Below are 26,459 nucleotides of genomic sequence, written 5' to 3'. Positions count from 1 at the left end.
ATATACGTATCTTTGAAGAAATGTCTATTTAAAGTCTTGTTCATTTTTATTTAGATTATTGATCTGTTTATTTTCAAGATATAGTTCTTTACATATTCCATATAGGTCCCTTGTCACATACATTATCTAAAATATTTTCTCTCATTCTGAGAGGCTGTCTTTCAAATTCATGATCATGCCATTTGAATCATTTTTTTTTTCAAATTTTGATGAAGTGCAACTTATTGGTCTTCTCATTAATCACTTTTGCTTTTTGTATCATATCTAAGAAAGCATTGCCTAATCTAAATTATAATTTACATCTGTATTTTCTTCTACATTACATAGTTTAACCTTTTATATTTAGGTCTATGATTCACTTTGAGTTAATTTCTACAAATAGTGTGAGGTAAAGGTCCAACTTCATTCCTTTGTGTGTTGTCCCAGCTTTATTTGCTGAAAAGATTATTCTTTTCTAATTGGATTGTCTTGGCCCTTTCTTTTGGAAATCAATGGACTTTAAATATAAGGGATTATTTTTGGACTCTTAAGTTTATCCTTGTTATCCAGACATATTCTTATGCCAGTACCATGCAGTCTCAATTACTGTTAAAATGTCTCTTTTACAAAGTTTTCTTTCTTTAAGGATGATTGCAAATTATAACTAATTTATGATTTGTATGTACCTATCAGGGAAAATTCAAAATATCTGTCTTTCCATTTTTTAAATGGAAGCTTATTCATCTGTGAAGTCTAAAACTCTGGGAAATACTGTTTCCAGGCATACACATTCATGGCTGTACCATCCTTGTCAATGCAAAATTTCAGGTGTTTCTTAAAAGATCGTGACCATCCACAGTTCTCTTGATATATCATTGTGCACCATGTGCTCCTGAGACTGAAGCAGAGTTTGACTAAGTTGCCAAAATTTTCACTTTACACTCATCAGCTACATTTAGATTTTCATCCTTTCAGGGAGTAAAACCACTCAGGACCACAGAGGAAACATCAGACAGATAACAAGAACATCTCCTTGACAAGCAGCCACGTGTGACAGCAGAACAGCCACTTTGCTATTGCAGAAGAGAAACAAAGCAGACTTCAATGCCTTCTTTAATGCCTGCTGTCAGTTTTCTCAATGGTTATGACCGAAATTACCTCTGATATGTTCAGAGAGGTGAGTAGAATGACATGAACACAGACCTAAAAGAGGCTTAGCATGGACATGAAATATTTTTATCTTAGCTTTTCTAGAATATACCTGTTACTCAAAAGTTGAAGGATAGACTTTGGTGACACCTTAAATGCATTTGAATTATACTTTGTCTTACAAAATTCCCTTTGAATGAACAATTTAGTGCCAAGTTCCTTTTTGTAGAAATACTTCTGTTATGAATAGCTGACAGCTTTAAAGGAATCTAATTAATCCCAGGTTATAACTGCAAATGAAAAGTTTCCACCTCAGTGGATTTTACCTAGTAAAAATATTTAAAATAAATAAATAGTCTCCTGGGTATGATTTCTGAATTCAGAATTATCCATCGCCCCACCCCTAGCTCTCACTAATAAATGTATGAAAAAAGTAAAATAAAACTACAGACAGCTGAAAGTCTTTGATTAAAAGTCTGTTCTCTTGCTACCAGTATATTGTTTAACACTTTAAAAATTAAAAAAGTAAATATTTAGAAATTATTAACTTACGTTTCTGAAAGATTGAAAACTCGCTGTGGATCTCCGTTCTCAATGGCATATATTATTGGGTCTCCCTCTCGATCAGTTGCCTTCAGAGAGAAAACATAAATTTAATTATCAAGTAATTGATATGGCTTCTATTCAGTACAGTATAATATAGATACTTGAAACTAATAGCACAGAAGGCCCATGATACCTTTAAAAAAAAGATTAAAATATGTGCTAATGACTACATGTAAATACCAGATCCCAGCATTTCTACCATTCTTTTTCATCTGAAAGCTGCAACAGTGAATAAGAATAATATCCCCTGAATACATACATAATCTTATCAGGTGGGGAAATATAGTAATGATTTTCATAGAGTGTATTTAATTTTATATGAATAACTAAAACAAATATGTTAGACTCTACATAAATGTTTGCATTGTCAAAATAATTTTATATACTTTTTTTTCCTCTTTTTCTGCTCTAAATATATTGTCTATAAAACTTTATGGTTAAGATTTCTGAAACTGGAGCCAGAGAGCCTGAAATTAAAAATTGGGCTCCAGTTGCTAATTGTGTGATCATTTCTCAATTTCTTCATTTGTAAAATGAAAACCATAATAACACAAAAGTTAATAGATGTTGAGAGGGTTAAGTGAAATATCTGTGTTAAAACACATAGACTAACATCTGGCACATTGTTTCAGTAAATATTAACCCTTTTTCCCTTCTTAAGTCATAGAAAACAAAATCTACAGCTTCTGCCTTTTAGTTCTGAGTTTCTCTTACCCAAAATAAAGATATACATTCTATATTGTGGTTCTGGAGTCTGGGATTTTGCCACCTAAAATATCCAGTAACTTCCTTTTCAATAATCCATTACATCCTCTTATGGAAGAGGGGTGAATAAAGAAATCGGGATGATATAAAAGGAATATAAGAGTGATCTGCCTAAATATGACCTCAAGAGGAGGGGAACTACTACTTATTTATATTAGTTGGTTGGCAGATTCTACCTCTCTGACTGGTAGGCACTGCTCTGGAGTTTGCAGGATCTAAGAAAGTGGGGTTGTACGGGGTCCTTTACTGGACAACAACTATCCCAGCCATGACAGGTTGAGTATGAAATCCCATTTCTGGACCAACAGGGAGCACTGTTTCTACAGGTAGATCAGATGGCTTAGACATGGATTTCAGGGTCCTGGTCATGGGACAGCCCTATCAGCTATCACAACAGATAGGTGGCCAGAAACCTCTGGGACCACACAAATTCCAGAGTCCAAGGGCAACTGAATAATAATGTGTGAATGTGTGTGTGTGTGTGATTAGCTCAGTTGTGTTGAACTCTTGTGACCCCATAGACTGTAGCCTGACAGTCTCCTCTGTTCATTGGATTTTTCAGGCAAGAATACTGGCAAGATTCAAGAATTCAGGCAAGAATGGGTTGCCGTTTCCTCCTCCAGGGGATCTTCCTGACCCAGGGATAGAACCATACCTCTCAGTTCAGTTCAGTCACTCAGTCGTGTCTGACTCTTTGCGACCCCATGAATCACAGCACGCCAGGCCTCCTTGTCCATCACCAACTCCCAGAGTTCACCCAAACTCACGTCTATCGAATCAGTGATGCCATCCAGCCATCTCATCCTCTGTCGTCCCCTTCTCCTCCTGCCCCCAATCCCTCCCAGCATCAGTCTTTTTCAATGAGTCAACTCTTTGCATGAGGTGGCCAAAGTACTGGAGTTTCAGCTTTAGCATCATTCCTTCCAAAGAAATCCCAGGGCTGATCTTCAGAATGGACTAGTTGGATCTCCTTGCAGTCCAAGGGACTCTCAAGAGTCTTCTCTAACACCATAGTTCAAAAGCATCAATTCTTCGGTGTTTAGACTTCTTCACAGTCCAACTCTCACATCCATACATGACCACAGGAAAAACAATAGCCTTGACTAGACGGACCTTTGTTGGCAAAGTAATGTCTCTGCTTTTGAATATGCTATCTAGGTTGGTCATAACTTTCCTTCCAAGGAGTAAGCCTTTTTAATTTCATGGCTGCAGTCACCATCTGCCGTGATTTTGGAGCCCCCCAAAATAAAGTCTGACAGTTTCCACTGTTTCCCTATCTATTTCCCATGAAGTGATGGGACCAGATGCCATGATCTTTGTTTCTGAATGTTGAGCTTTAAGCCAACTTTTTCACTCTCCACTTTCACTTTCATCAAGAGGCTTTTTAGTTCCTCTTCACTTGAGCTATTTCAAATCCTGAAAGACGATGCTGTGAAACTGCTGCACTCAATATGCCAGCAAATTTGGAAAACTCAGCAGTGGCCACAGGACTGGAAAGGGTCAGTTTGCATTCCAATCCCAAAGAAAGGCAATGCCAAAGAATGCTCAAACTACCACACAATTGCACTCATCTCACACGCTAGTAAAGTAGTGCTCAAAATTCTCCAAGCCAGGCTTCAGCAACACGTGAACTGTGAACTTCCTGATGTTCAAGCTGGTTTTAGAAAAGGCAGAGGAACCAGAGATCAAATTGCCAACATCTGCTGGATCATGGAAAAAGCAAGAGAGTTCCAGAAAAACATCTATTTCTGCTTTATTGACTATGCCAAAGCCTTTGACTGTGTGGATCACAACAAACTGTGGAAAATTCTGAAAGAGATGGGAATAACAGACCACCTGATCTGCCTCTTGAGAAATTTGTATGCAGGTCAGGATACACAGTTAGAATTGGACATGGAACAACAGACTGGTTCCAAATAGGAAAAGGAGTACGTCAAGCTGTATATTGTCACCCTGCTTATATAACTTATATGCAGAGTACTTCATGAGAAATGCTGAACTGGAAGAAGCACAAGCTGGAATCAAGATTGCCGGGAGAAATGTCAATAACCATATCTCTAGTATTTACTTCATGCAGGGCTTTGTGGACAAAACTTTGTAGAAAGAAAGAAAGTGAAGCTTCTCAGTCATGTCCGACTCTTTGAGACCCCATGGCTCTTCCATAGAGCCCCATGGCTCGTTCATGGGATTTTCCAGCCAAGAGTACTGGAGTGGGCTGCCATTTCCTTCTCCAGGGGATCGTCCCAACCCAGGGATCAAAGCCAGGTCTCCCACAATGCAGATAGCCACCATCTTGTGGCTTAGATGGTGGCTCAGAGCTTTGTAGAATTAGTTAAAAATGTCATCTTGGTAAAACACTTCCTTTGCATGACTTTCGTAACTTCATATTTAGAATCAAACCTGACACCTGCCAGAGACATTCACACATACTTTGTGCACACCAACACCCACAGACCCCACAGAGACTGAGACAGAACTATGTTTGAGTATCTCCTAAGGAGGTATGGGTCAGCAGTGGATTGCTGCAGGGGTAGGGGCTCTGAGTGCAGTAGACCTGGGTATGGCATAAGCCCTCTTGGAGGAGGTCGCCATTAATCCCACCATAGAGCTGCCGAAATTACACAGGACTGGGGAAATAAACTCTTGGAGGGCATACAGACTCTTGGAACCTTGTGCACACCAGGACCCAGGAGAAACGAGCAGTGACCCCACAAGAGACTGACCCAGACTTGCCTGTGAGTGTCCAGGAGTCTCTAGCAGGGGGATGGGATGGCAGTGGCCTGCTGCAGGTTTCAGGGCACTGAGTATAGCAGTGTGTTGCTGGGACCTTGTGAAGGAGGTCGCCATTATCTTCATTACTTCCACCATAGTTTGCTCTCAGGTCAAATAACAGGGAGGGAACACAGCCCTGCCCATCAACAGAAAATTGTATTAAAGATTTACTGAGCATGGCCCCGCCCATCAGAACAAGACCCAGTTTCCCCCTCAGTCAGTCTCTCCCATCAGGAAATTTCCATAAGCCTCTTATCCTTCTCCATCAGAGGGCAGACTGAAAACCACAATCACAGAAAACTAACCAATCTGATCACACGGACCACAGCTTTGTCTAACCTAATGAAACTATGAGTCATGCCATGTAGAACCATCCAACATGGAGAGGTTATGGTGGAGAGTTCTGACAAAATGTGGTTCATTGGAGAAGGGAATGGCAAACCACTTCAGTATTCTTGCCTTGAGAACCCACTGGACATGAACTATAGACACACTCAATTTAAAATGTTAAAATCCCCAACCCTGATCTCTCTGCTACTCTCCCACTGCTGCTTTCAGTCTTCATTATCTCAGTAAATAGCAGTAACTACAACAGTCTACCACTTGACCTTAACTGAACATTCTTAATCCCTAATGTAACCCATAGGTTAATCCCACTGGGTCTATATTTAAAATATCTGCAGTATTTGGCTGTCTCTGAACTTCAAATACCATCTCCCTCATGGGTTTAAGCAATAATAATCTGACTAGTGCTCCTGCCTTCACCCTTGTACCTTCACCATATCCCATCTTAATTAAGCTGACAATATGACCATTTTACCCAGGTCAAGATTCTATTTTATTTTTTAATAAGGTTATTGCATTATTATGCATTATTACATACACACACTCACAGACACACACAAAATCGAATACAATATCAAAATACAATGAAACAACAAGCTACTTATAATATATTTGAAATATTCCAGTTAAATTTAAATCTAAAATTTTAAAATTCATTAAATTAATTATAATGCAAGTATAAGTGTAGAGACTAAGAAAGAAAATAAACACATACACACAGTCAATGGGATTGATAGCATATGATTGATATTTCCCCTTTGATTTTGGTTCTTTCCCAGATACATATTAGTGAGAAAGATAAAATGGAATTACAAATGATACTTAACTTCCTCAACAAAAAGAATTAAGCTGCATCTGGAGATATATTTTACCACTAAAAAGTTCACACTAAATGTTTTCTGTTGTTTTCCTCTTTCAGTCAGTCATTTTTACCTATCATATTGTTACAGATTTACCAATGTCTCTTTGATTTTGGCTTGTGGTTGTTATAGTTTTTGAGAGACAATTTATCATATTGTGTTTTCATAAAAGCCAGAATAAACAGATTCTGAAGTAAGATAACTTTGTGCAAACAATTTTAAGTCCAAACTAATGTTAAACCTTGCTTCAAATGTATCAGATCTACTCTAATATTTAATATTATTTTCATCAGATTAGAGCACTGTGAATGTTGTGTTACTTTGTTTATATAAGTCATTATTTTGTTAAGTTACTAAAGTAACAGAGGAATTCCTACAGAATTCTCAGTGCTTTTTTCAGCCAAATTAATGACTTTCAATCCCTGAGGTACTGTGGAATATTTCTTCAGTTATGTTTGACTATAAGCCAGTTATTTGCCTATTTATGTGAGGGTGTGCCTTTACTGAAAACTTTGAAAACCCAGGATTTAGAAGAAAATCCTTATTTGATTGTTTTCTTCTTATCCTCTTAGTCAATCCTTTGCTATTGTTTCAGGATCTGCAGCAAACAGAATAGTAATTAGGGAGGATTCATAAATTCTTGGTCTACTAAACAAGGGGGAGTGGTGCTATCTGGATTTGAATTGTGAAATATATCCATTACTTCTGTTAGCATTTTTTAAAATACCATGTAGTTTACCATGTTAAACTATCATGATGTTGGTATCTATATACCAACATAAAAGTGGAGAAATAATGAATAATAATTCAAAAAATCAGCAGAAACAATTATTCTGGGAGGATTAAGATTTGATAATGTACATATGTGTGATCTAACATATATTTATAAAAACATTTTAAAATATATGAGTCTAACCAGCCTTCTCTAGACTTCCGTAGTGGCTCAGATGGTAAAGAATCTGCCTCCAATGCAGGAGACCCAAGTTCCATCTCTGGGTCAAGAAGACCCCCTGGAGAAGGGAATGGCTACCCACTTCAAGATTCTTGCCTGGAGGGTCATAAAGAGTCAGACACAACTAAATGACTAACACACATCACATCACACAGCCAGCCTTCCCTACATGATGAACAAAAATTTATATATGATATGGAATAGTGAATCCTGATATTAAAAGTTGCTGACTACTTATTAGAATATCAGAAATTATATTTGCATACCTTATTTCATTTAAGCCACGCAATAATCTTATAGGCAAATGGGAAATGCAAAAGACTTCAATTATATTACTCTTTCTCTCATCATTACAATTAGGGTTCTTTATAATTAATTGGAAGGTATTTTTTATTTATTTAGAGATAATATTGACTGTTTCATCTTTAAAAAGGAGATTCTATTTTTAGTTAATATTTTCCATAACAGATAGGAATTAGCCTCAGCACAAAAACATTTCCTATGCCTTTATTTTTGATCAATCAATTCCAAAAGGAGTCCTTTATTCAAGATCTAAGAGAAGATGACTATCTTCCCTGGGTTTATCATAGAATTTTTGGGTAGGTTGTGGAGCCAGGAACCTGGGTTTCGGCACTCACTATACTATTTTCTCTTAAGCAAGACACCTAACTTCAAAACAAAGCTAATGATAACATTAACAACACATGCTTGCTAACTTGTTTCAGTTTTGTCTGACTCTTTGTGATCCCATGGACTGTAAGCCCACTAGGCTTCTCTGTCCATGGGATTCTCCAGGCAAGACTACTGGAGAGGGTTGCCATGCCCTCCTCCAGGGAATTGTTCTGACCCAGGGATCTAACACATGTCTTTTATGTCTCCTGCACTGCCAGGTGGGTTCTTTACCATTAGCACCACCTGGTAAGCCCCAACATTAACAATATTCACTTATTAATTCAGAAAATATTTATTGAACATCTACACTGTGTTCAGCACTGGAACTTCAACAAGAACCACACAAAAATGCTTCCTTTGTGCAGTTTACAGATAGTGAGGGAGACAGAGGAAAAAGAAAAATAATCAATGTATAGGTATTTATATAGAGTATGTTATATAATTGCATATTTATATATGTAATATATCAGATTTAATATATAATTTATATATAAAATTTTTATAATTAACATATATTTATATAATACAGTTTTCAAATCCATATGAGTGCTATAAAAATATAAAATAATTCAGGAAGGACATATAGGAAGGCAGAGTGAAAATTTACACTTACATTGAGGTTTTCAGGAAAGCCATCAGAAAAAAGCGTGAAAATTTGACAACACTTGTAAAAGGTGAGAGAGCTATTCATGCAGGGAAGGTCCCTCCAAGAATACAGTAGAGCAAGTTAGAAGACCTCAGGTGGATACATGCCTAATGAGTTTGTGAAAGAGCAAGCAAGTGGAAGGCTCACTCCTGTTTTGTTGGCCTCAGGTAAGCAACCCGAGTTATTTAACCTGGATAGCTAGCAAGTAATGGTGTTCAGTCAGAGGTTCACTGATATGCGTTTAACAGCATGTGAAATAAAATAAAGCTACCTTTTCTTTATTTTTCCTTGACAAAGAATATCTTTAAAGATCAAAGCAACTTTTCTTTCTAGTCTTCTCAGTAGATTACTCACTGCATGTAAATTCAAGTCACCAATTTTTCAGAAGCACCAACAGAAACCCAAGATTTATCTAAATAAGCAATGTGCTTAGACACAGGAAAATAGAAATTTTGAAAAAGAAAGCATCTCTAAACTTCTGTTCATATTAAGATGAACACCACCCTGAATACCATTTGATAGAGTACACTTTATGCTCGCAGAATGATTTTACACATTTCACAGGACATTAAGGCAAAGTACCTGCCCTTAGGATTTTTATAATAAATAAAATCAACAGACTTAGATGGTCTTTTCTTTTCATGTTTAGGCAAACAAGTCCTGATTTATGTTATTAAATTGCTTGAAAGCAGGAACTGAAGCTTTCAGTTCAGGACAGCAGTGTTTCCAAAAATGTATGTGCACTCTTGGGATTAAATTATTGGTCCTTTAACAAAGTAACAGTGTTTATGAACATATTTCAATATGACTTACTCTTCACATTTTTATGTCGAGTTTTGTCATTTATGATTCTGATAAAAATTTCATTTTTGAGATAAGTTCATTTGTGTAAAAAAAGTCAGTTTATTTGATTTAAAAAATTAAATAATATGAAAAATTATATGCAGTATAGCATATCTGAAACTTTAAAATGCAGCTAATCTAGAATGACACCGTGAGCATGATCATACCTTAAGAGTATTCACCCTGTCCACCTATTGTACTGTATTTAGCTACTTCAATCACTTTCCCTCTTTCCTATATGATTATTAACACTTTCTCCTCAGGTCTCCAACTTATCCTACCACATCTTTATTCTCATCTGATGACCCTGATTATAGTTTCACTGAGAAAATTGAAGCAGTTTTCTGCAAATTCTTCTAATTTTATATATGTACATTATATATATATATATATATATATATATATTTCATATATATCGTCCTGTAACCACACACTATATCTTTCCTCCTATTGCTGAAAATGTTCTATCTGATCAGGTTTCCCTGGTGGCTCAGTGGTAAAGAATCTGCCTGCCAATACAGGAGATGCAGGATCAATCCCTGGGTCAAGACGATCACCTAGAGAAGGAAATGGCAACCCAATCCAGCATTATTGTCCAGCAACAGAGGAATCCAGCATGCTACAGTCCATGGGGTCACAAAGAGTCTGATAAGTCTTAGTGATTGAGCATCCATAGTCTGATCTCCCTCTTAGGGCAAGATTTTGGGAGTTTTGCTTTCTACGTTTTCTAAATTGTTCTCATCCTCTCTAAAACAGGGGCTTCCCTGGGCTCAGTTGGTAAAGAATCTGCCTGCAATGTGGGAGACCTGGGTTCGATCCCTGGGTCGGGAAGATCCCCTGGAGAAGTGCTGGGAGCCGGCGTGAGGAGCTCCACCCGTGGCAAAGGTCATGAGGAAGGAGGCTCGGCATATGCAAAGGTGGGATCGAGCCTCAGGAGTCCCCCTGGATATTCTCGGGCATCTACCCCCAAAAACCAGAGTCTGCCTACTTTATTGCTTTGTGCTCTCACCTCTGACTTTATGGGGGCTGTCCCCCACCACCATCTTGCTCTCTCTGATAAAGAGTTAACTTACAGCTCCACTTAATAAAGTTCCTGGGCATTAGGAGTGTTTAAATCCAGACCCCTCAGATAGCTCTCTAACTCACCTGACAAGTTTACCCGGACTCCTACATTATACAAATCAATGGAAACAAAGAAAAAGGAAGCATAAACATCTGGGGCTTTTCCACTTGTTGTTTTTATCACATATTTTTACTCACAAAGATGACCTCTGATTTAAAATCCCCCAGCACGTACTGTTTAAGTTAGGGGAATTATAGTGGCAATCAAATTTTGCTGGTCTGTCTAACTATTTGGTTATCAAAACTAAAACTGAACTACTTTTATGTTGGGACAGTTGGTAGGGAATAAAGCTGTTTCAAAGCTAATTTTTATTGTTAAATAATTCTGCATCTATCTTTGAAAGATGTCTCTCTTTTAATTAATTACTTATATTTTGACTGTGCTGGGTCTTTGTTTCTGCATAAACTTTTCTCCAGTTGCAGCAAGCAGGGGCTGCTCTCTAGTTGCAGTGTGTGGGTTTCCCATCGTGGTGGCTTCTCTTGTGGAGCACAGGCTCTAGGGCTTGGTCTTCAGTAGTTGTGGCATAAAGGCTCAATAGCTGCAGTGGACAGTTTTAGGTGCTCTGTGGCATGTGGGATCTTCCCGGATCAGGGATCAAATCTGTGCATTGGTAGGTGGATTCTTTACCACTGAGTCACCAGGGAAGCCCTAAAAGACATTTCTTAATGTGAAGTTTTTTAAACTTTTTTTTTTCTTCTTTTGTGTGTGTGAGGCAGGTGTGTGAGTGGTGAACACAGAAAAATGTAAACTGTTTTTCTTTATTTTTTTTAAACTGATATGGGATTTTGTGAATCCATGTGAAATAGAAAGTATTCAAAACTAGAACAAAAGATACTGAATTCTTCAGTTTTCTTAAGTAACTATTCTAATGCAAATGCTCTTTTTTTTTTTTTAACCTAAAATTATTTTCTTAGCTCCAAATCAACCAATCCCTGGTAGTTAAGCATAGAATCACCATCAACACTTCTCAACATGAATTGGGTCTCCTGTTGTTTCTTCTAGAAAATTGACACCTATTAGCTGTTTATTGAGTATACCTCAGTAACACTGTTTTTGTTCCTATTTATCAAAACTTCAGGAAAATAACAGCATTTACACACTTAAGCTTTAATAAACAATAGCTACCAGTATGTGAAGCAACAGCTTCAAGACATGCAATAAACTCTGAGGTTTGTTTAAGAAACAGCACAGTGAATCATTTATTGCCAAGCTACTAAAGGCAGTACTTATTACTGCTATTAAAATACCCGTGGCTTTCACATATTTGCCCCAACCAGTATTCCACATTCATTCCCAGATTTCAAAGTAGTCTTTTTTTTTTTTTTTTAATTTAACTTATAGGAAGAGCAGATTGGTTACTTCTGGTTAATTAAAAGGAAAAATAAGAAGTCAACAAACAAACAAAACCCTGCTTTATCAAGCAGGTTTAGAAATTGCAAACATTTCTTTGGATCATACAATAGCCTCCTGGCATGAAGTAAATGAAAATCACTTTCTACTGTAGTCTTAAACTATTGTTAAAAAATTGTCTATAAAAACAAGTTGATAAATATAGGTCTTTGCCTTTTCCACAAATTCAATTAAAAGAGATCAATTGACTATTTTCTAGATAGTCCTCCATGGCTTTAAGAAGAGACATGATAGAATTAAGTATAAAGATTAGAAATACAGTTGTAAATAGGGACTAAATGTCAACTCAAAATGTCTCTTGACCAGACCTGGCTTTATAACTACACACAACCATTTTATGGTTGTCCATAAATTTCCATTAAAGATAAAGATCTCATATTCTACCTTATTGCTTTGGTGACCATATTCCTCTAAGTCAGGGTTTTTCAGTCTCAACACTACTAAGATCTTAGGCTGGTTAATTCTGCATTACTCTACCACTCACATCTTAGTTTAGAAAACCACAGCAGTAAACTATTTGTAAAGGCATAAAATTTTTGGAACCACTCCCACTCCAAAAAAAAATCTCTAGAGGAAATGCTAAAATGAATCTTCTTGAAATTTGTCTAAATATATACAAGCAGTTTTTTAAAAAATATATGTTTTAATATTTTGGGAATTTCTAGGGGATGTGTATGTACTACATTTCATCACGTCACCCTCTTTTCTTTCAGAAGACTATCCATTTGTTTACTCCCCTTTAATTCATCTTAAGACTGTATTCCACAGTTTCTTGTGATCCACACAGTCAAAGGCTTTGGCATAGTCAATAAAGCAGAAATAGATGTTTTTCTGGAACTCTCTTGCTTTTTCCATGATCCAGCGGATGTTGGCAATTTGATCTCTGGTTCCTCTGCCTTTTCTTTCTTTTTTTTTTTTAAATTTTATTTTATTTTTAAACTTTACATAACAAGGCTGTATATTGTCACCCTGCTTATTTAACTTCTATGCAGAGTACATCATGAGAAACGCTGGGCTGGAAGAAGCACAAGCTGGAATCAATATTTCCAGGAGAAATATCAATAACCTCAGACATGTAGATGACACCACCCTTATGGCAGAAAGTGAAGAGGAACTAAAAATCCTCTTGATGAAAGTGAAAGTGGAGAGTGAAAAAGTTGGCTTAAAGCTCAACATTCAGAAAATGAAGATCATGGCATCTGGTCCCATCACTTCATGGCAAATAGATGGGGAAATAGTGTCAGACTTTATTTTGGGGGGCTCCAAAATCACTGCAGATAGTGACTACAGCCATGAAATTAAAAGACGCTTATTCCTTGCAAGGAAAGTTATGACCAACCTTGACAGCATATTCAAAAGCAGAGACATTACTTGGCCAACAAAGATCCATCTAGTCAAGGCTATGGTTTTTCCAGTGGTCATGTATAGATGTGAGAGTTGGACTGTGAAGAAGGCTGAGCACCGAAGAATTGATACTTTTGAACTGTGGTATTGGAGAAGACTCTTGAGAGTCCCTTAAACTGCAAGGAGATCCAACCAGTCCTTTCTAAAGGAGATCAGTCCTGGGTGTTCATTGGAAGGACTGATGTTGAAGCTGAAACTCCAGTACTTTGGCCACCTCATGCAAAGAGTTGACTCATTGGAAAAGACACTGATTCTGGGAGGGATTTGGGGCAGGATGAGAAGGGGACGACAGAGGATGAGATGGCTGGATGGCATCACTGACTCGATGGACGTGAGTATGAGTGAATTCCGGGAGTTGGTGATGGACAGGGAGGCCTGGCGTGCTGGGATTCATGGGGTCGCAGAGAGTAGGACACAACTGAGCGACTGAACTGAACTGAATTGGTAAAGAATCCGCCTGGTAATTCTGGAGACCCTAGAGACCTGGGTTCAATCCGTGGGTCGGGAAGATCCTCTGGAGTAGGAAATGGCAACCCACTCCAGTATTCTTGCCTGGAAAATTCCATGGGAAGAGGAGCCTGGAGGGTTACAGCCATGGGGTCACAAAGAGTTGGACACGAATGAACACACATATCAAAAGGCTACAGACATGATGGAGGAAATGCAGCAGCCAAAGGATAAAAGTGAGCCGACCCAGATATTAGAAACTGCATGAGGCCACTTCTCATCAAAAAACTGGAGATGCGAATGCAAAGTGGGCAGAGCCCGTGATTCCTGGTTGCTGGTGCCGCTGCCGTGGGAACCAGAGAGAGCCGGAAGCAGCATCTGCGCGCCGGCTCCGCGGTCGCTGCCGGGGCTATTTAAATTAAAAAAAAAAAGACTGTATTACCCCATCTTCATTTCAGATTTAATCAAGAATAAAATGATTGTTTTGTCACCTCTCTGTCCTAATAACAGACTGTCTGAAAATAAAGTCTATACAGAGCTAACCAACAGAAAGAGGGGCAAAAATACTGATGACATTTGTCTGAAACCTTGGTTCAGGCTTTCCTTGAAATCAGATCCACCTGGCATTCAACAGATGTTTATGGATAGCATCGTATATATTCCAAGCACTGTTCTACCTACTGAAGATATAATAGTGAATAAAATAGAATCTGTCATTGTGAACCTAATGTAACATTGGGCACAGTAACAAGATAAATAAGAGTGTACATAGGGCAAAAACAAGCAGGGTAAAGTTGGTATGAAGCACAGTAAGATAGTTATTTTTATTTTCTATAATTAGGTCAAGGAAGACCATTTTGCTAAGGAAGAAGCAAGGAGAAACATACAGGAAGGGGAAAAAAATGTGCATGTCTGGGAAAAGAGAACTTCAGACAATAGAAATATTAAGTGAATGGACCCTGAGGCAGGAGTCAGTCAGTGTGCAAGGAGGTCAATAAGGCCAGATTAGAATCGCTGAGATGATGAGAAGTAGGAGATCAGGTCAGGTAGGTGTCACATGGATATTGTCTTTTATTCTAGGTGACTTGGGTATCCACTGGAGGATGTTCACAAAGAAGTGAACCTATTTTATGCAGTTTTTCAAATAATTACTCTGTCTTTTGCATGAGTAATAGACCAAAGAGGAGTGAGATTTAAATCCTGTAGAAATCTGTTGCAATAATCTGGGCAGAATTTGTTGGTGACTAGTATCAGGAAGAAAGCACTAAGAGTGGTAAGAAATAGTGAAACTCTGGAGATATTTTAGTATTGACTGGAAATAAGAGATAGATACGGAGAAAGAGAAAAGTCAGAGATGATTTGAAGGGTTTTGGCCTGAGATTTTGGACAACTGAGGTTTCGATTTACTAAGAAGGGAAAAAATGAAAGAGGATCAATTATTTGCTTGGAATTAGGGGGAGTAAGTACCAGGTGTTGAGTACAGAAAGCATTAATTTTGAGATGCTGTGATAGCAGTATGATATGCCTCCCAATTTCCCATTCAAAGAAATAATATTCCACTATATGTTGGAAATGTTGCCTACAGAGAGGCTTTAGCTATTGGTCCTATTCAGAGAATGCCTTTTTTAACTTTTTTTAAAATAAAGTGTAAGTGATTTACAATGCTGTGTTAATTTCTGCTGACAGCAAACGATTGTTACACACATACACACACATACACATGAAAAAATATATAAATCCATACATATATCTGTATATATATATATATAATATATATATATATATATATATATATATATATATGACTTCCCTTGAGGTTCAGTGGTCAGAAATCTTCCAGCTACTATAGGAGATGTGGGCTTGATCCCTGGGTCAGGAAGATCCCCTGGAGAAGGGAATAGGTACCCACTCCCAGTACTCTGGCCTGGGAAATACTATGGACAGAGGAGCCTGGTGGGCTATAGTCCATGGGTCACAAAACAGTTGAACACAACATAGTAACTAAACAATAACAACAAAAAAGTATGTACATATATGTGTGTGTTTTTGTTTTTGTTTTTTTTTTTTTTTTATTTTCCAAGAATGTCTTTTCTGAAGAGAGCTTCCTTGCCAAGGTCAAGTTGCTTTCTGAAGCAAACTGCATCTAACTTACTCATGCAAGTATATAAAAGACCTACCTTAATGTAAAGGACTATCTCAGTTCTAGAGCTTTGCAGGGGGTCAGTTATTGGGACTGCATTGAAGCTCAAAATCTCCCTAAATTTAAGTCTGCTTTCTTTCTCCCCTTTCCAAAGGAGTTGATTACAAAACAACTACTAATAAACTTCTTACAAGGGAAACTTTATCCAGAGAAGTCTGCTTGTCTGGAAAGTCAGACTAAGACAGATGCTTGTTTAGTATTTTATATATATATATATATATATACCTCACAGTTGGACATTGGTCTACAGTTTTAAAGCAGTGAGCTAAACTAGAAATATGAATTATAATTTATGAGCATATAACAATTTAAACCCACTAGAACACATGAGATCATCTTAGATATGTCTATAAATAGAAAAAGAAGAGGTGAAAAGCTTGAGCCTTGGCACATGCCATCTTTTAAGAGTCAGGGAAATGAAGAGGAACCATCAAAATAGACTTGAATACAGCAGTCAGGAAAGTTGGGGGGAAATCCCAGGAGACTGGTATACTGGAAATCAAAATAAGTTTTACATAATAATGGAAATATTGATTCTATCACATTTTACTGATGGATAGAGTAAGATGAGGAATTATTTGACTGTGAAAAAGAGCATTGAGACTACAAAAAGAGCCATTATCATTGGATTGGTGTTATTAAAATTGTGATTAAAATGAGGTCAAGAGAGAATAGAAAGGAAACAACCAAGACTTTCTCCAGGCAAATATGGATAACATGTTTGAGAATTTTTTGCAGGGAAGGGAAACATAGAAATAGATAAGGGGCTAGAGTGGTCTATGGAGTCAAAGGCATTTTGTTGTTCTTGCTTTGTCTTTAATTTGGTTATATAGTAACACATTTTTATGCTGGTGGAAATGATCAGATAGAGTTAAGAGATTCTTATGATGCAGCAAGTTAAAAATATGATTCCTGAACGGTGTCCTTGAGCGGGCCAGTGTGGACATGATCTAGTAGAGTGCTTTCAGGACCAACACAAAGGATGACACTTCAGAGGTGCTGCGTTTTCATTTTGCTCTGGGCCTTGCAAACTGTAGCCCATCCTGAGTGATATTCAAATCGTGTTCCGCTGAACTGTGTCATTCTTTGAAGTGGTTATTGTGGATCATGACAATACAAGAAACGTAGAATGAATTTCTCCACCATAAAATGTAGAGTAGTCTAGAAAAATTTAAAGTGTTGTGCCAGGGTGATTTACTATGTGTTGAATCTAATAGTTCTTTTTTAAAAAGGCTGCATTCTTTGCTGTTTTACTTTTTTTTTCTTTTCCTAGTAATTTATTTAAATGTATCCTTCATTACAAAGGCTTTAGAAGCACTGATACAGTATTCAAGTTAAGGAAACAGTTTAGATAGGAAGGAGTGTTAAATTTTAATTGCAAGATTAAAAACAAAACATAGGAATAAGGTGAAAAGATTGGTAGATGGTGTGATTAGAGGTTGTAAAAGTCTTCATCCCAGTGTTTGATGAAAATAAGGAGTAAGAGAGTTACCAAAATAAAGCTGTTCTCCTTGCCAGTGACTCTGTCTCCAGGCTGAATAAAAGCCACAGGTCATCATCTGTGTTCACCTGCCCCACTAGCTACAGCACCGTTGCATTATGGTCAGTGGTACCAGAAAAAGACTACTTCATCTTATTCATTTATGTTACGTCCTGAATTACTTTCAAAAGAACTTGATAATATGGCCTTATTTCTTATACTGTATCAAGTTTTATAAGACACCAGTCCTCTTTGGGAGGAAAATTAGGTAAGTTTTACTCATTTCCTATGTACATTACTTTCTGTTAGAGACTATTTAAGTCAGAAAAAGAAGTAAAGTCTACCTCTATCGAAAATATAAGTTCAAGTCATAACCTACATTATATTCTGGGGAAAATCTTACATATTTTTTATCATGTTTATTTTTTCTTAAACTAGGAAGGCACAAAGAAAAATGACAGAAAATAACTGTTTAAATATATAAGACCTGGGGTTCTCCTTTCCCTTACCTTTGACACTTCTCTGGCTTTATGTCTATGAGCATATTATTATCTATGGAAGATTTACATGAGGCTAAGTTATTCTTTGGGAAGAGGAAGATATGTATGTGAATGCAGAATACATACAAAAATACATTTTCCTCACTTTTGGCAACTTTGCATGCCTAGAGATGAAAAATCATCCCTAGATAATAAACTACCATAGTGTCAAAAACAGCAAACTTTCTTTTGAAACTTAGACATATCAGAACATCTGCTTTAAACGAGAAAAATATGAACTACAAATCATATTTAATTTTTGTAAAAGCTGATTGCTTGGTATTGAGACATCTCTTTCTCTCTAAAATATATCTTACAATCTCCTATCTATCTATGTATCTTCAGTATAAAATATAAATTATACTTGAAATTGGGTAATCAATATCAGTGTTCAATGTATTTAAACTTATGTGACACTCTTCTTTTGAGATAATGTTATTGGTGAAAGAATTATCTGAAATCTATTAATATTAGGAGGAAAGATGAAACAATGTATTTTCTACTATATAAAGTAAAAACATAGAGGAAAATGAATGATTTTATTCCTCACACTTAGAAAAATCAGAGCAACCTACTAAATAGAATGTCTTTCAATACAATCTGCCATGTCAAGCCATATACTAACATGTTAATGTTTAAAAAAAAAAGCTTCTTTGATGACAGAAAAGCAAATCTCCAGATGACATATCCAAAATGATCCCCATAATATAAATGAAACTGCATAGGGTCTATGATTCACACACATTTGGCTGTAAAACATTCATGAATCATAAATTCCTGCACCATCTTCAGGGAAAAATATATCTTATTTTATTAGAAATATTCATCGATAAAAGAAAAAAAACTCTTAAAACTTCTAGAACAGTTCAAAGATATCAGAAAAACAAATAAATACCTCATATTATGGATTAATTAATATGAATAATAATATGAAAATTAATATGAAAAATAGTAACATTAATATGATGTATTAATGCAGTCATTGTGGTGTTTAGTTGCTAAATCGTGTCTGATCATTTGTGACCCCATGGACTGTAGTCCACCAGGCTCCTCTGTCCATGGAATTTCCCAGGCAAGAATACTGGAGGGGGTTTTCATTTCCTTCTCCAGGGTGTCTTCCTGACCCAGGGATTGAACTCCATCTCCCCTGCACTTGCAGGTGGATTCTTTACCACTGAGCCAACAGGGAAGCCCTACTGTATGATGGCTTGCATTTCATTCATATTTTCCAGAAATGGATTGATTCTGAAGTAAGATTAAGGCAGCAGGAATTTTCTTCAGGATGAAAAATATATTAATTCTTTGAGGCACAGAGTTTAAGTTCTGCAGCTTTCTGAAACTATTTTAAAAATGAGTAAAATGAAAAAAGATGGCAAGTAAATAAATGCATGCTGCAAGCACCATCTTTTGCTTAAGCAAGCAATTTAATTAGTAAAATGTATATATATTTTTTCCTCAGATGATCAGAGATGGCAGTATCTTGCTTTCTAATGTATTTCACACCACTTTGTAGTTTTTTTCCTGCCAAGTATGTCTGAGCTGTTTTACCTGCTTTACGGTCTTCAGGAAAGAGAAGCCAGGGCGGGGGGGTGGGGGATGGGGGGGTGGGGGAGGGAATGGCTCAACATGCCAGAGGCCATCAGAGATCACTGATAAATGGAACCAGATGTTCAAAGCAGTGGCTAAATTAAGTTTTCCCAGTGTCAATAGACATTACATATTTTCCTTCACTTTTGTAAAGAATTAAGAAGCAACTGCAAGAAAGTAAAATTAAGGCTGATCAAGCACACCTTAGAACAAAAAGAGTGATTAGCCTTGTGAGTAGATTTACTCTGCTCTTAAGGGGATTGTTTGCAAGTCTGAGTACAACTGAAAGAAATAAATGAACTTCAGTCTCTAGGAAAGGCTGAATAGAATAATGAATAATAGCACACAGCTTCTAGATCAGAAGAGATGGAATGCGCACTCTGCAACAGGATTGTGTTCGACATTGCAAAAGTTATTGCTTTGCTGAGACTATAAAAGATGAGGAAGCTTTCAAGTGATTGGTGTAGTTCTTCCCTGATAATTGCATTCAATTAAAATTAAATGTTGATGCTATTACTATTAATGTTGACCTCTTAACCACATATCTCTTGGGCTTTCAAAATGTCACTTTGTTCTCTAAAACACAAATGATCATTCTTTCTCAATGGAAGAACAAACAAAATAAAAAAGTAATTGAATATATTCTTTGGATTACATCAGTTGCCAAGGCTGTTTCCCTACAACTCCCTTGAATGGAAACCAATTTCTCTTATCTAAGTTTCAGGAGGAAGCTGCAAAGAGAAAAGCCAGAACTGTTCAGAATCAGTTAGCCCCCAAATGCAGGAAGGCTCGCCTTCAGTAGACTTTGAGTCTCATTATATGCTCACAGTAATACGTTAGTGTGGTAAATGACACACCCATTAGTGCCAGGACAGTTGTCAATTGCCATGACAAGTGGAAAAGCCACACAAGGACTGAAAAGAATTGTTGCCTCAGTTCCAGGTCCAAACCACACTCCTATTCTTGGATAAATTGGGAATATTCCTCCTACTCTTTCCAGTCCCTTCCCTTTTACCTTGACCCTTCAATATATATGGTTGCTGCTGCTGCTGCTAAGTCGCGTCAGTCGTGTTCAACTATGTGACCCCATAGACGGCAGCCCACCAGGCTCTGCCATCCCTGGGATTCTCCAGGCAAAAACACTGGAGTGGGTTGCCATTTCCTTCTCCAATGCATGAAAGTGAAAAGTGAAAGTGAAATCGTTCAGTCGTGTCCGACTCTTTGCGACCCCATGGACTGCAGCCTACCAGGCTCCTCCGTCCATGGGATTTTGGCTCTGCTCAAATTGTCTTGAGAAGTTGGTTTAAAAACTGATTTCCCCTTCTCCATTGTTTGGCCATTGAAAAGCTTGTGATGTTCCAATCTCAGCTTTGTTTTCTTTATTGGTTATGTCAATTCAATTGGAAAAATAATCTCCGTGCCCAAGACAAGGGGTCTAAGCTGGACTAGGACCCCAGCATGGATCAGAAGACAAGTTTGGTAACATATACATTCCTGTACAGTTGATATTTCACTTTTCTATCCATTATTCCAAGTGTCCAATACCATCTTGTTCACATTTAAAGTCTTAAATCTAGTTAACTGAAAAACAAACAAACAAAAAAAAGGCAGTGTTCATTCTTCTGGAGATTAGGAATAAAAATAAAAAGAACTACTTTTTTTTTTTTTTTCATTTTAGGCACTGATCTATGCAATCAACATGCTTACATGCTGTCTCATTTAATCTCTGCTTTGCTATTCAAAAGACAATAACTTCCCTCCTGTTTCCCAAGCTCTTAAAACTCTGTCTTTTGATTATACCAAAGGATAAATTAATCCTTAGTTTATGATGCCTTTGAACTGTGGTGTTGGAGAAGACTCCTGAGAGTCCCTTGGACAGCAAGGAGATCAAATCAGTCAATCTTAAGGGAAATCAACCCTGAATACTCATTGGAAGGACTGATGCTGAAACTGAAACTCCAGTATTTTGGTCATCTGATATAAACAGTTGACTCAACGGAAAAGTCCCTGATGCTGGGAAAGGTTGAGGGTAGAATGAGAAGAGGGCATCCGATCATGAGCTAGCGGGATGGCATCACCAATACAATGAAGGTGAACTTGGGCAAACTCTAGGAAATGGTGAGGGACAGGGAGGCCTGGAGTGCTGCCGTCCACGGGGTTGCAACGAGTTGGACATGACTGGGTGACTGAACAACAACAGCAATGTATTGACTTAATACACACACACACACACATATATATATATATATATATATGAACTAAACCTTAATAACTAATATTTCTCCTGTTTTCAACTAGCTAATGTGGGACTCAGAACAGATAACAGAGAATTTTGACATAGCTTAATTAAATGACTCCTATTTCAATTTAATATACTTCATTTTAAGAGTGAAAAATATTTTTTACTTCTTTTTTATTTTTTAGATATTCACTTTTACTTTATTTAAACATAATGGACTTTTTGTTAATTTGCTCACCTGTTTCATTTGTTTTTAAATGGTACTCAATTGTATATTATAAGGGTCAGAATCCTTTTTTCCCCCCCTTAAAAAAGTAATTAAAATATTTATAAGGCTACATGTGACTTCTTTGTATATATATTTTTGTTTTCTAATTTCATTTTTGTTTATATTTTATGAAAAAAACTTTAAAAAAAATTTTTTTTTAATTTTATTTTTAAACTTTACATAATTGTATTAGTTTTGCCAAATATAAAAATGAATCCGCCACAGGTATACATGTGTTCCCCATCCTGAATGCTCCTCCCTCCTCCCTCCCCATACCATCCCTCTGGGTCGTCCCAGTGCACCAGCCCCAAGCATCCAGTATCGTGCATCAAAAAAACCCGTTTCAGTTTACCAGCCATATGGGCTACTTTGCCCAGAGGCTGTTTTGTCAGTCTGTGCTCCACTATATCTGTTCTTTATTTTCGAAAAAGTCAGCACTGGCACTGGGATCACTTCAAGTCACTTATTTTTCTATCATATCACCATTCATTTTCAGAAGTAAGTCCATGTGTAAATAAGAGATTTAGTAGCAAAAAAAAAAAAAAGAGGACAGGGATAAAGATATTTTAAATCAATGAACAATTGCTAGCACTTATTTTCCTCTAATTTCAAAACTTCACCCTTACAGGAACATATTGTATGCAAAGAGGGTTATATCTTTACTTTGTTTCCCATATATGTTTGCTATCTATTTTGCAAAGGGTAGTTGAACTTTCCCAGTAGGTAAATGGATCATTTGATTCAAAACTTCTTCATAACTAACATTTGTTCTCTACAGGCAGGTGTAAACTTACTGCTAAAAATGGGTATTTTGATTATTGTAGAAGCATGAAAGGAACTGGGTTTTCCATCTTGAATAACCACATGTTAGAAACAATGTCAAGGCCTTAAGAATAACATACTTTATCACTTTACTCACCTAGTAATACAGGAGAGTATCACAACTAGAAATCCAGGAGTGAAATGAGGCAGATTCAGAGTTGATTGCTTTAAATGCCAAACGCTACAGGTCTGCAACCTCCATGGTATCTACTAAATATTTTCTTCTCCTGTACTTTCATTGTAGGCACAAAAATTAAGACTTCATTTTCCTTTATATTCAGAATAAGGAATCTTAATTCTTGGGTAGCAAATTAACAGGTTTTATTTCTTACAGGCTGCTGTCAGGCTACTGCACTGATCAGTTCCATTTTTGGCATGTAGCTGACTTCATCAATAATGTCTCAATTGAATATATGACTCTTAATTAGAAAAACTGCCTCATTTTTATTGTATGATGCATTTTTCTTCATTTTAAAACAAATTTTGGTTCTGGGGACTTGGAGTGAGGTGAATATGATCTCTTATTCATTTATCTTCCTTTCAATTTTCCTCTAATGTAGGAATAGAAAGGATAGAGAAGCAGCTCAGTATCTCAATGTTAGAAAAATAAACAACTCAGTCAACAAATGGGCAGAAGACCTAAATAGACATTTCTCCAAAGAAAACATACACATGGCCAACAAACACATGAAAAGATGCTCATCATTCATTAATAGAGAAAAGCAAATCAAAACTACAATGAAGCAATCAAAACTGACCTTATTGATCAGAATGACCATGACTTACATGGTCATTACATAGTCAGAATGGCTATCATCAAAAAAATCTACAAACAATAAATGCAGTAAGGGATGTGGAGAAAAGGGAATCTTCCTGCACAGTTGGTGGTAATGTAAATTGATATAACTACTATGGAGAACAATGTGGAGATTCCTTTGAAAAATAAGAAAAAAAAAAAAAAAAACTACTGTATGACCCAGCAATCCCACTCCTGGAACCTGAGAAAACCAATATTCAAAAGATACATGAACCCGAATGTTCATTGCAGCACTATATACAATAGCCCGGACATGCGAACAACCTATATGTCCATCAAAAGATGAATGGACAAAGAAATTACAGTACATATATACAATGGAATATTATTCAGCCATAAAAAAGGAACAAATTTGAGTCAGTTGAACTGAGGTAAAAGAACTAGAGTCTGTTATACACAGTGAAATAAGTCAGAAACAGAAAAATACTGTATATTACACATATATATGGAATCTATAAAATAGTACTGATGAACCTATTTGCATGGCAAGAATAGAGATACAGACATAGAGAACATACTTATGGACACAGTAGGGGAAGGATTGGGGGGTCGAATTGAGAGAGTAACTTTGAAACCTATATGTTACCATATGTGAAACAGATAGCCAGTGATAAATTGCTGTATAACACAGGAAGTTCAATCCAGTGCTCTATGACAACCTAGAGGGGTGATGGGGGAGCAGGGTGGGAAGGTGATTAAAGAAGGAAAGAATACTTATGGTTGATTCACAATTATGTACAGCAGAAACCAACACAACATTGTAAAGCAATTATCCTCCAATTAAAAATAAATATTTTTTAAAAAAAATAAAACATGGAGAGGGAAAATATATTTCTTTAAAAAATTACCTGTATTGAGATTGCAACAAATTAGTGTGGAAGGAATTTTAGGAATCAGTGAACTAAAATGGAGAAGAATGGGTGAATTTAATTCAAATGACCATTATACCTAATACTGTGGGCAAGAATCCCTTAGAAGAAATGGAGTGGCCATCATAGTCAACAAAAGAGTCCAAAATGCAGTACTTGGGTGCAATCTTAAAAACAACAGAATGATTCATGTTCGTTTCAAAGGCAAACTATTCAATATCACAGTAATCCAAATCTGTTCCAATCACTAATGCTGAAGAAGCTGAACAGTTCTATGAAGATCTACAAGACCTTCTAGGACCAACACCAAAAAAAGATCCTTTTCATCATAGGGGACTGAAATGCAGAAGTAGGAAGTCAAGAGATACTTGGAGGAACAGGCAAGTTTGGCCTTGGAGTACAAAATGAAGCAGGGTAAAGGCTAACTGATTTTTGCCAAGAGAATAGAATGCATTAGTCATAGCAACAACACAAAAGAAGACTCTACACATGGATATCATCATATGGTCAATCCTGAAATCAGACTGATTATATTGTTTGCAGCCAAAGATGGAGAAGCTGTATATAGTCAACAAAAACAAGATCAGGAGCTGACTGTGGCTTAGATCATGAACTCCTTATTGCAAAATTCAGACTTAAATTGAAGAAAGTAGGGAAAATCACTAGACCATTCAGGTATGACCTAAATCAAATACCTTACAGTTATACAGTGGAAGTGACAAATAGAGTCAAGGGATTAGATTTGATAGACAGAGTGACTGAAGAATTACGGACAGAGGTTCATTACACTGTATAGGAGGTGGTGATCAAAACCATCCTCAAGAAAAAGAAATGCAAAAAGGGAAAATGATTGCTTGAGGAGGTCTTACAAATAGCTGAGAAAAGAAGAGAAGCAAAAAGCAAAGGAGAAAAGGAAAGATATATCCATCTGAATGCAGAGTTCCAAAGAATAGCAAGAAGAGATAAGGCCTTCCTAAGTGACCAGTGCAAAGATAGAGGAAATTAATAGAAGGGGGAATACTAAAAATCTCTTCAAGAGAATTAGAGATATCAAGGGAACATTTCATGTAAAGATGGGCACAATAAAGGATAGAAACAGTATGGACCTAACAAACAGAAATATTCAGAAGAGGTGGCAAGAATACACAGAAGTAGTATACAAAAAAAAAAAAATATTAATGACCCAGATAACCATGATCGTGTGATCACTCACCTAGAGCCAGATATCCTGGAATGTGAAGTCAAGTGGGCCTTAGGAAGCATCACTATGAACAAATCTACTGGAGGTGCTGGAATTCCAGTTGAGGTATTTCAAATCCTAAGATGATGCTGTGAAAGTGCTGCACTCAATATGCCAGCAAATTTGGAAAACTCAGCAGTGGCCACAGGACTGGAAAAGGTCAGTTTTCCTTCCAATTCCAAAGAAGGGCAATGCCAAAGAATGTTTAAACTACTGCACAATTGCATTCATTTCACAAGCTAGCAAAGTAATGCTCAAAATTCTCTAAGCCAGGGTTCAACTGAGAACTTTCAGATGTTCAAGCTGAGTTTAGAAAACACAGAGGAAACAGAGACAAATTGCCAACATCTGCTGAATCATAGAAAAAGCTAGAGAATTTCATAAAAAATCTACTTATGCCTCATTGACTATGCTAAAGCCTTTGA

At 36.8% G+C, this 26,459-nt stretch overlaps 1 protein-coding gene across 1 annotated transcript in view; it reads right to left on the bottom strand.

Moving 5' to 3' along the window:
* Window positions 1–26,459, bottom strand: part of PCDH15 (protocadherin related 15) — a 1,798,632-nt gene that overhangs the window by 315,432 nt on the left and 1,456,741 nt on the right. The window contains exon 19 of the mRNA XM_045164127.1: window positions 1,681–1,760. Within this exon, the coding sequence (XP_045020062.1) occupies window positions 1,681–1,760 (80 nt within the window). The remainder of the gene's footprint in view (window positions 1–1,680; window positions 1,761–26,459) is intronic.

This window comes from Bubalus bubalis, chromosome 23, assembly GCF_019923935.1.
Source record: "Bubalus bubalis isolate 160015118507 breed Murrah chromosome 23, NDDB_SH_1, whole genome shotgun sequence".
NCBI classification, from domain to species: Eukaryota; Metazoa; Chordata; class Mammalia; order Artiodactyla; family Bovidae; genus Bubalus; species Bubalus bubalis.
Note: the sequence above shows the minus strand (reverse complement) of the source record. Positions and strands in the feature narration are given on the sequence as shown.